At 34.3% G+C, this 11,889-nt stretch overlaps 1 protein-coding gene across 1 annotated transcript; it reads left to right on the top strand.

Moving 5' to 3' along the window:
* Positions 1–4,936: 4,936 nt before the first annotated feature.
* Positions 4,937–10,928, top strand: LOC141812501 (putative polygalacturonase). Its single transcript, XM_074700487.1, has 5 exons — positions 4,937–5,632; positions 6,345–6,465; positions 8,211–8,459; positions 8,837–8,990; positions 10,268–10,928. Exons 1-5 carry the CDS (start codon positions 5,201–5,203, stop codon positions 10,785–10,787), a joined length of 1,476 nt encoding a protein of 491 aa, XP_074556588.1. The 5' UTR covers positions 4,937–5,200; the 3' UTR covers positions 10,788–10,928.
* The last annotated feature ends 961 nt before the right edge of the window (positions 10,929–11,889 follow it).

Below are 11,889 nucleotides of genomic sequence, written 5' to 3'. Positions count from 1 at the left end.
TCCACTTTGGGCCTAAGCCCTCATGATTTTATTCTTGGGCTCTACCCAAAAAGTCTCATGCCAATAGAGATATCTTCCATCTTATAAACTCATGATCTTTTTCATGTATTTTCAATGTGGGACTTTGATTGCATCCCAACACTTCTAAGGTAAAAGCTTGAGCCATATAGAACTATCAATAGGAGTATTCTTGTAATCATAGCAAGTTTGGTCACATCCCCTCCTAGTCTTGGTTTTAGAAGGAATGGGTTTGGGATAAGGATTCGCTACAAGGTCACTTGATTCAGCTTGGATACCTTGATTTTTTATTATTTCAAGTAATTCTTTCACAGTTTCATTTAGCTACATGTTATCCATGTAGGATTGAGAAGTGCAATAGAGGGGGTGAATATTGCTCACGCTTTTTCTTCATTCTTTTTGGTTCACAACCCCAGGGTGTTATTCCAAGACCTGTGTACTCAGCGTGAGCCCACTATACTTTCTCCTTTCTAGAAACCTTCCAGAGGTGGAGAAATCTCTTATAAGTTCAACCAATTTCAAACACATGTAACTAAATTAAACAAATACTAAATAATACCAACAAAGGTTTGCTGATCTCGCCCAAGTCCTGAGTGCCGCAACACTTCTCCTAGCGCTTGCCCAATCACACACGTAGAATGTTGAAGACTTTTTTTGAGCATAGAGAAGGAGGATTGTGAATAAGAATTAAGTGTTGAGCCTCTATTGTGGTGTTTTCTTTTATAAGTGTTTATCAATCGAGTAGACATCATTTTTTATTGACTGTTCTAGATCTGATCATGCTAATTCAATGCTTGATTTTTGCTTTTTCATTTGACTAATCAATTGGGTTTTGTCGACCGACCGATAGTGTTGTCCAAGTTCTTGTCCAAGTTCATGATCAAATCAGATCGGATCTCTGTGTGATTTTCTTTATTGGTCACCTAATAATCAAGATTGGTTAACTGAACCTCCAACTTCCTTCTCCGATAAGACTGTATCGTGCTTGATCCTCTAATCAAATTCAATTTTGATCGACTGATCCATAGCATCAGTCGACCAATACTGATCTTTTCTATTAAAGTCAGATCGTATCCTGCTTGACCTTATCTCTAGTAATCGGTCGACTAAACTTCTTAATTGATTACTCAAATTGTTCAATCAATCGAAATTCTTGTTTCTAATGAAACTAAATTAGCACAATTGATAAAGTAGTAATGCAAAATAGTATTAGTAACACTATACTTCCATTGACTAAATAGATTGGTCTAGTCAACAATAGGTCGATCAAAAATTTTATTTTGATTACCTGAACCTACTGGTCACACTTGCTTAGAGTTCATTCTTCCAAGACTTCTCACTACCTATGATTTACTCCTTAAAGTTTTCTCTTTACTAGATATTCGATCATCCTTGACCTACTTGGACTTTTATCTTGTCAAGCATTCGATCAACCTTGACCTGTTGGACTTTTCCTTTTGCCAATCATCCAATAACCTTAACCTGACTGGACTTTTCTTTTACTAAACATCTAATCAATCTTAACTTGTTTAGACTTCTCTCTTGCGTAGGTCAACTTTTACCTGTTAGGATTTCTCACATGAATGCCAAACATCTAGTCAATCTTGACCTACTTGGACTTCTTACTTATCTGCCAAGCATTTAGTCAACCTTGACCTTCTAATTAACTTGGTCAATCCTTGACCAACTTACTTGGCCACCCTTGACAAGATCTCATTTAATGTGTAATCAAACAAGCATCAAAATCCTAGAGATCGATTGCACCAACACTCCATTGTTAGCTCCTTGATTCGATTATGATGAATAATGCAGTTAGAGCATTCACTATCACTTGGGTATCTGACTTCTATAGCATGTACTATTGATGTCTCTAATGGATGTGAAATATCATGGAGGTAATCGAGGTTCTCAACTAATGTATTTTCAAAAGGGGTAGGACTAGTTCAATAATAACCTATCAAATTAGAAAAAAATATTTAAAATTATAAATGAAAGAAAATTAGGTGATAGTCTTTGATATTTATCTTTTCAGGTGAGACTTGATCCAATAAGACTCTCATCTTACTGATATGTGAAGGAGTAGACCTCCAATTATTTATTCATGCTCCTTCAAAATTATATGTTTTCTATATTGGGACATGCTCTAAAAATCATGCCTGCTTCATAATATGAAATATTACATGCATATTAATATCCATATTAAAAAATCAATTTTACCATAAAAAAAGGAACTTATAGATAAAATACTAACAAATCTCTTTAGGTAAGAAATTGAGATGATCGTTTGATATGTCTTAATTGATGAACAAAAGGTCTCCGATGGTAGGTAATTAGGGATTAATAAATTGATGAATGACTTCAACCCAATTGAATCTACCTAGATTGTCAAAATTATCTACAATATCTACATGACCTATAGGAAAGTTAGATGTACTAGAAAAAAATAACACAAACAAATATATACAAAATGTACAATTTATAAATTACTAAAACATCATCATCTACTTCAAATCTATGAGAATATATTTTAAACAATTCCTCTTCAGCAAAAAAGTAGAATTCGCCATCCTAGCGGCCCCATATAGTCGGCCCCACGACCATCTGTGAGGAGATAAATTGAGAAGCTGTAGTTATAGTCATGACGGAGGAGGGCATTACCTCGGCTTCACTGAGATTCAGCCCTTGCCCACTTCAACAATTCCTCAATTCTTGATCTAGTAGGTTCTTTTAATTAGAGAAGTGAGCAAGAAAGAGATCACCCAACGTATTAGTTGAGTTCATAGGAACAAAAGCATCTCTGTCTGCAATACCAAGCAACAAAGACACATCTTTTCTAGTGAAAGCAATTGGAGCACCTAAAAATCTAAAATAATTAATTTTCTAATAAGATATTATGTGTTGATGAAACTTAAAAAACATAAAGTTTCTTTGACTTTTAAACCTGGAATATGTACTTAAAACTAAATGTTTAAGATGTTGAATCTCAACTTTAAAATATATGCACCAATAGATCATGAATTTGTTGAATATCTTGTATGCCAAAATAATAATAAAAAGGGGTTGTTTAATGATTGCTTTGTGTTGATCATATAAATGAACAAAACTACAATGCTTTGCTTTCATTATTGGAGTGTTTGGAGTTTCTAGCCAACATGCAATTGATGTTTATAATTTTTAAAACTATAAATTACTAACATGAAAAATAAATAAATTTCTCACAATCTAGATGAACAAATAGTGGTTACAAGATTTTGTCATTAATAAAATCCTATGTCCTCTGACTTCTTTATCTTTAGCAATGTGGTGGTGTTGGTTTTTTCAAAAATAGGATCACGTTGGTCTAACTTCTCTATTTTTTTAAATTGGGGTGGTGTTGATTTTTTTTAGCAACAACATCACAGTGGTATTGATATTCGAAATCTAGCATCACAATAGCAGGTTCTTGAAATTCAGAACTACTTTGTTTTGAATACTTGAGAATGCTCATTAGGGTGGTGTTATTCTTTGAAATCCAATACCACCCTGGTACTAGTTATTGAATTGTAGCATCATAGTGTTGTTAGTTTTTGAAATCTAATGAATTTTGATCAAAGTTCATCGATGAATTTATAGACCCTAAACCCTAAACTCAATACAAATCAAACAATGCAAGTTAATGCGTGAAAGATAAACCCTAAACATGTGCAAGAGATGTTAACTACATTAGAAACCAAATATATACCTTTAGAGATGATCGAGATCGAGAGGTTGAAACACCTTCTTGTGTCATTTTGAAATAAGAGTACAGTTTACAATAAGAGAGAAGGGAGAAAACCAGCGTCAACGTCGGGACACAAGCTAATAAGGTAAAATTAAATCCCAAACTCAAATAGGAGAGAAAAGCTTATCAATAGGTGAGTTTTGACGATAACCCTAACTCACTTGTCGCGAATTGAGAGGGGAACAAGATGACCTGTGTGTAGAATTTCGATTTATAAGGTTTTCGACAATGTGAGAGAGTGATTACTTTCGAAGAGCTAAAAGAGAAGATATTTGCTTTTCCCAAGTAGAGAAAGAATATATTTATTTTTCTCGAGTATAGAGATGTCGAGGTTATATGTATCCGAACCAAAGATTTTTTTTTTAAATATGGCTTGGATGGTTGAGAAATAGAGAATCAGATCAGCTTTTTAGGAATTCAATAATTTTAAGTGCATCCTTCAGTTAATTGATGAATTCAAATTGAAGAGGTTTGAAGCCTATAGAAGGAGGATAGAATTTAAAGGTTAGTGCATATTATTTTGATCTCTTGAGTTCTCTTATGTATTTTTTTTTAATCTTCAAACTCTCATTATAATCGTCTTCTATAGAAAAAAGAGTGCTCTTATGTATTTTTTTAATCTTCAAACTCTCATTATAATCATAAGAGATTTCTTCATTTCTAAAAGAAATCTAAGAAAAATAAAAGTCAGTAGTGCTTTCATCAGTGATTTCTTCATGTTTGTTTTTTTCATGCATACTTATTTGATTCTATTATGACTATATCTAAATTTTCATGTATAATAAAACTCACAAAATGTAATTGAATTGATGATTCATAATCATCCGTGTATATCTTTTAATAAAAAAATTGTCGCGGTACGATATCTAAATTGTCACCCAGACACTCACGGTTTGATCCCTAGTTACGGCATATTTGTAGAAATTTTCTTCCAAATGACGATCGCAATCAAAGGCATCTGGATAATTGGGATTATCTTTTTCTTTTCTTTTAACCCTCAGGGAAATCAACACTTTATGTATCCAGAGGATTAATATCATTTTTTTTTTCTTTTAACAAAATCAACACTGGATCTTTAAAAAAAAATGGTATTCATGATCTTAAAAAACGTTGGATCGACATCGTAAGGTGAGGAAGAGTGGTTGTATCATACAATGGCCGTCTTCGCATCTGGCGGTGCAATCCGACGGAGTTCTCCCTCAACGGCACATACCTCCTCTTCCCTTCCACTTCACTCAACCTACCTCTCCTCCTTTTTAACCCCCAATCCATCCCTTCCATGTCCAAGCCCCTAGCTTCGCAATCCCCAATCTCCTTCTCGATTCCCTTCTCCTGTTCGAGATCTTCTTCCAATCGATACTGGTTTCGTCTCTTCTGGCAGAGTAAAGTTGAAGATCAGACTCGATTCTTTTGGTAACATATATGGTGGAGGTGTTCTCCTCCTCATGGACATCTCATCTCCACCAGCATCCTCGGTGGCTGGTGGGGCTTTTAACCACCCGGAGGACGATGGTTTTGCTGCTCTGGATCGTGAGCCTCGTGCTGCTTTTCTGGTGGCAGAGTGCCTCGGTGGACGGCATTGTTTTCTTTCGCTGGCGGTTGGTGGCGCCGCCCCAGCCGGATTCAGTGACACGAGCAGCAGTGTTCAATTTGACGGATTTCGGTGCAGTTGGGGATGGGAAGACGCTGAACACCGGGGCGTTTGAGCGTGCTGTGGAGGAGATCTCAAAGCTTAGACAGAAGGGAGGCGGGCAGCTCAATGTTCTTGCTGGGCTCTGGCTCACAGCGCCCTTCAATCTCACCAGCCACATGACTCTCTTTCTCGCGGATGGTGCAGTGATTCTTGGGATTGAGGTAATCTCAGTGCGATCTTATGCCTTTATTTTTTGGATTTTTTCCATATCATATGTCCAAGATGTTAATTTTCTCTTCAAATCAACATAGTTCCTTCAGATTAGATATATGATCTGTGTTAAATTGTAATGTTTATTCTAGTTTTACTTATAGTTTGTCTTGTTAGCAAATTTATACATAAAATGTTGGAAAATGTATAGGTGAAAGTTCATAATTCCATCTTTTCTTCTCTGTCCAAACAAAGCAAAGATGCTTAATAACCCAGCAATTCATCTATCATAACTAAACTCTGCACTTTATTCTATTGTCGGTTAATCTTTCACTGCAAAATTTACTTGTTTGGTGCTTGTTGCTAAAATGTGCCTCTTTGATTTCAAATTTAGATTAAATTAAGAATATCCTAAGGTGAATCACAAATTCAAGATAAGTTCAGGTTAAATTTTGCCTTGAAACTGAACTTGGTAGCTGGCCAATCTATGATTACATCCTTGGATCTTCTTTCTTGATGGTATTCAAACTTCATAAGACACAATGTAATCAACATAAATTTCTGAGATGGGGGTGAGTTTTCCTGCATTTCATACTATCATAGTAGATACAGAAATATATACTTAACACTTTTCAATGGATATTTTTCAAAATATGGTTTATATCTATTAGTGGGTCTGTGACTGTTTTCTTTGCCAAATCTGTTGTGCTGTTTCTCAATCAGGATGAGAGTTATTGGCAATTGATGCCTCCTTTGCCATCTTATGGGTATGGACGCGAACACAATGGGCCTAGATATGGAAGTCTCATTCATGGTCAAAATTTGAAGGATGTCATTATAACTGGTAAGTGTAGTTAATTCTGCAACTTCATGTTTCTATTTCTTGATTCAAATCTAAAATCTCGATTAGCGCATGGCTTCCCCTAAAACTGTTTTTGAAGCTACATTTATCCCAAATGTCAAGATGTTATGAACAGGCAATCTAACATGAAAATTGCAAGTCCAAGCAATGTTGACACAAAATGGAAGATTAAGATATTAACCTATCGAGGTAAAGAAAATGGAGTGCATATTTGTAACACAATGGAGAAGAATGTTTGTTCTCTGTAGAATTCTTGTTTTTCTGTGGGATATATAAATTGTGAGGAACTCCACTGCTTCCTGAGCATCTTATGAAAGTATAACTTATTGAGGTATGTAAATTGTCAGATATGCAAATTATAAGGACTTCCATAGGCTCGAAGTCTCTTATGAAAGTATAACTAGACTACATTAACAAAAGAATAGACTTTGTTTTTTCTGTTTTGTATATGAGAAAAACCATTAATTATAATGCATATCCATAATTTATAGTAAGCTTGCAATGACAGAAGGATCAGGAAGTTTCAGAAAGTTGTCTACCGAAGTCTATGACATTTGGTATGACTTCGTCAAGTCAATATTACATTGTTGCCATAATATGTAGTTATATACCTTTTTTCACCATATTATGCAACTAAATCTAGTTGAAAACATATACATGGACTTAAAGTTATTCTCATTGAGATGTTTTTTTTAAATCTAATTCCAGTATCCTTTTTGACATGTTTGTGTAATTGCTCTAGTTATTATAAACATGAAAAGCAATTGTATGAATTAAAATTAGGTGTGAAGCATCAAGCAACTTCTTCCCAGTAAAAGATTATTTACAAATTAGAATTCCTCCAGCATTATTTTCAGGCAGGTCTATCAACTTCTGTTTTTTAAAGCACAAATGGACAAGCGTGATTTTCCCTTTCCACCGATCACTGAAATATGTGAAAAGATTCTTGCTGGCAATTATCTCATTTTTTATAAATACATAGTTTGTTTTAACAAGACAGCTTTTTCCCATAGTTTGCTGAGAGGTGGGTGATTTCATTTCCAGACATTAACTTCTATATTGTCTCATATCCATTCGCTTCTTTTCATGATCTTATAAAATTCATAGTAGCGTGCTACCTTATTTCTTTAATTAGGGGTGTAAATGAGCATTGCTGAATTTAGTTGTATACAAGCTTGTTTATTTACTTATCGAGCTTGAACAAGCTTGTTTATTAAAAATCATATCGAGCTCAAACTGACCTCGAGCTTTTTATCGCACTCAATTGACAATGTTGTTTTCCTTATAAATTAGGATAAATGTTTATTTAATAAATAAAAATTATATTATCTCCTTATTTTGAAGATATTCTGAATAATTTAAGATTATAACAATAAATTATTATATTTTTATGTATTTGAATAAAAAATTAAGAATAGATTTCTAATTAAATTTTACACAAGTTATTAGATAAGTTTATTCATAAATTATTGATTGATGAACTTTATTTCATGAACATTAACAAACCAAGCCCACTAGTGTTCAGCTATTGAACTGAACATAAATGAGCTCTATCAAACCAAACACTAAGCTTGTTCACGAACATTTGGTTCATTTATAGCCTACCTTTAATATGTGTTTGTTAAAGAATGAGCTATGTTGATGATGACATCTTTGTTGTTAGGATTGTGTGACTTGAAATTTCCAAGTATTCTGCTATATTTAAAGCATTTCTTGTGTATCAACAGGACATAACGGTACAATAAATGGTCAAGGTCATTCATGGTGGACTAAATACAAGAAAAAACTTCTCAACTACACAAGAGGACCTCTTGTGCAACTCATGTGGTCCAATGATATAATCATCTCAAACATAACTCTGCGTGATTCTCCTTTTTGGACATTCCATCCATATGATTGCAATAATGTAACAGTCTCTAATGTTACCATCTTGGCTCCTGTTACTGGAGCTCCAAATACAGATGGGATTGACCCAGGTATGCAATGTCATCATCAAGCCTCTTGTCACTTTGATTTGGACTTTGAAGGATTCTTTTTCAAGATCTTCCATTTCTCTGATTCATTACTTCTTTTTGGATGCCTAACTGCCAAGTACTAATGCATTTTTTTTTGTCTAGATTAAGTAACTCTAATCCTTAGATATACTGTTCCTTTCCAGCTTTTATTTTATTTTTTATTTTTTGCCTAAAAGAAGAAAACATATGACTCTTCTTATTCTTGAGAAAAATCAATAAATTCATTCAAGGAAGAGATTTACTTATGATCCTTGTTTTGAAGTTATCTGAATTGTTAGTTTCCCTTGTCTCTTAACAACTGCAGTTCTGATCCTGACAACTGCTCATGGTCTCTGCAGATTCTTGCAAGAATGTCTTGATAGAGAACTCATACATATGTGTAGGTGATGATGCAATAGCCATAAAGAGTGGCTGGGATCAGTATGGAATAGAATACAGGCATCCATCTACTAATATTACTCTCCGAAATCTCACTGTTCGATCTGTGGTGAGGTATGATTTTACAAAAATTTGCATATTTAGTTTGGTAATCAATGCTACTGAGAAAAAAAAATTTCTCTTTTGTGGTATGCATACAAAATAATGATATTCTAGATGCATCCTGTAATCAAATGCTGATAGTGTTCATTAGGCTAATAAGTTCTCATAGTACATAGTACATAGGTTCTACGAAAGGGAACTTCCATTTTGAAATTGATGCTCTTCTTAGTGTCTTCTTTCTTTTGATTGTCACAAACCTTGCATAAGTAAATCTAATAGACTTTTCCTTCAATCAACCAATTTGTTTTTTTCTGTCAAAATGTCAGAAGACTTCACTAGAGGCTTACAGTTCTCATCATGTTGTTCTTGTTTGTTTTATGATTTTATTTATTCTTACAAATTCAACCTCATTATTTTGGGAGAACTTATATGAAGAAGTAAGATGGTTGAAATGGAGGAGGGCATTAAGTGATTTTTGTGATCATAAGATGCCTTTAAAGTTTAAAGAAAAGTTTTAGGAAACAACGATTAGATGTATTATGTTATATGAAGTTAAATGTTAGGTTATTAAGTAAGTGCATGATTAAAAGATGAGAGTTGTAGAGGTGAGAATGTTAATGTAGATGTACGGGCATACGACGATGGACGGGATAAGAAATAAAAATATTAGATAGAAAGTTGGGATTACGTCTATTGAGAAAAAATCCGAGAATCTCATTTAAGATGGTATTAATACATACTTAAGTGTCTAATAAATACTCCAGTTAAACAATGTGAGACCATGACAAATACGTTTATTAATAGAAGAAGAGGGAGATCAAACTTAGTAATGATAAAATATGATAAAATTTATTTAAATATAGATAAGGATTTAATAGGGGATCGAATCCAATAGCAAGGATCCACATAGCCAACTATACTTAGTGGGATAAAGGCTTGTTTGTTGTTGTTAAACGAAGAATGATCCACTAGTCTAGATTACTCTTCACCTAAAGTAGCTAAGTATTTTCCAAGCACTCGGATTTATTTGCACCTATTAAGAGTAGTTATTGAGAAAGAGCTTGTTTTTGCAACAAACAAACCAGCAGTACTATCTCTCACCGATATACAAATTCTACAAAGCCTGAGCCTCTTCTTTCCTTTCTGTATGAGTCAAACAAATAGTGTTCAACACAGCAGAAGAAATATAGATACTTCTGTCAGGATGATTCTTTCTGCTCAATTTATTTTCCCTGCTTGATGTTTAAAGGGATCTCATGTTTTTCAACTTTTATATTTATGGATCGCAGTGCTGGAGTATCCATAGGCAGCGAGATGTCAGGTGGAGTTTCAAATGTTCTGGTGGAAAACCTCATTGTTTGGGATTCAAGGCGAGGCATAAGAATAAAGACAGCCCCAGGGAGAGGGGCCTATGTTCAAAACATCACTTACCGAAATGTGACCCTTCATAATCTGCGAGTTGGAATTGTCATAAAGACAGATTACAATGAGCATCCCCCAGGATTTGACCCCAAAGCTTTTCCAATCATTAAGAATATATCCTTCAAGGGGATCCATGGGCATGATGTGCTTGTTCCTGTTCGGCTCCATGGCAGTGAAGAGATTCCCATCAAAGGTGTTAGCTTCCGGGACATGTCTGTCCAGTCAAGCTACAATAAGCATGTTTTCCAATGCTCGTATGTTGAGGGTCGTGCCATAGGTCCTATCTTCCCTGCACCATGTGAGAACCTGGACATATACGATGAGCAGGGAAATGTTGTAAAGCGTTCCGAGTCACAAAACAAAACTAGCATCGACTATAACATTTGAAATTTTCATTGTTACACCTGCACTGGTACTCATACTCTTGCTTCCAAGTATCTAAAACTGAGATGTGCTATCTACCTGTGGCTTGTACATAATATGGATGATTCTATTGTCTATTACATAAAAAAAGTCATTTTTTTTTCATTCCTGATAATATGGTCTTGCAGTGCAGTCGCTTGCCTATTAAATTCTAAGGTAAAATGTACGTCAAAACTAGCCAAACTATTGCCTAATAAAATTACTCAAAAGAATGCTATTTTTTCATCATTTAGCAACTAATGAAGAAATGTGTATTAACATATTTATTATCTGGTATAAGAATTATCTTAATTATTATTGGAAATTTGGTAGTTATAATAGCAATTGCTGCAGTTGGACCTGCTCTCCTTTGGTTGGTGACTTCATCAATTTGTTGGCAGCTCAGCATGGAAGGATGATGAATTGGCAATTTCATCGTTTCTTTCATTTGTATCAAACTGTTAGTGGTATCGAAGTGTAATAATGAACAAAGATATGACGCAGAGATTTACTTGGTTCCCAACCTTTCAAAGTAGTATTCTAAGGCCTATATACGATAAGTGCTTGCCCACTAATATTTTTCTTTTCAAAAATTTTTTTTAAGGCGGAAAAACTCATCTTATAATTTTTAATTATAAGCACAAAGATATAAATAATAACAATGCTAATAATTAAAATAAATAATATTTTTGCCGATTCGATCCAGAATTATATTTTTACCTCTCCAAAAACATTCCTAGTCGCACAAGTAAAGCTTCGAGAATGATCACGAACATAGCAGAAGATGAAGAGTCGTAGAGAATTGGTTATCTTTAATGGCCTTATAAAGACCATTCCGGGCGCTTGAATTATTTTACGATTTTATCTTGCGATTTTATCCTGGTACAGGCGCTTGGATTGTTTAGGCACCCAGATCTAGTTCGATCTGATTTTACATGAGTCGACTCCGATTCCTTTCAGATATAGTTTGGCTATGTTTGTTTGCTTCTGTATATTTCCTTAGTCATGCTTCTAGCTCCAAATTCCTATAAGACATGCATACAACAAACAAGCAAACAACCTAAACATTAACTATAGTCTATTTGAT

The sequence above is a fragment of the Curcuma longa genome, chromosome 19 (genome assembly GCF_044706935.1).
Source record: "Curcuma longa cultivar G26 ecotype Majalengka, Jawa Barat chromosome 19, ITB_CL_G26_1.1, whole genome shotgun sequence".
NCBI lineage: Eukaryota > Viridiplantae > Streptophyta > Magnoliopsida > Zingiberales > Zingiberaceae > Curcuma > Curcuma longa.
Note: the sequence above shows the minus strand (reverse complement) of the source record. Positions and strands in the feature narration are given on the sequence as shown.

Coding starts and splice junctions, on each gene's coding strand:
- LOC141812501 (XM_074700487.1), top strand. CDS start 5,201: ATGGTGGAGGTGTTCTCCTCCTCATGGACATCTCATCTCCACCAGCAT. Junction 6,466..8,210: donor GAAGGATGTCATTATAACTG/GTAAGTGTAGTT, acceptor GTGTATCAACAG/GACATAACGGTACAATAAAT. Junction 8,460..8,836: donor TACAGATGGGATTGACCCAG/GTATGCAATGTC, acceptor TGGTCTCTGCAG/ATTCTTGCAAGAATGTCTTG.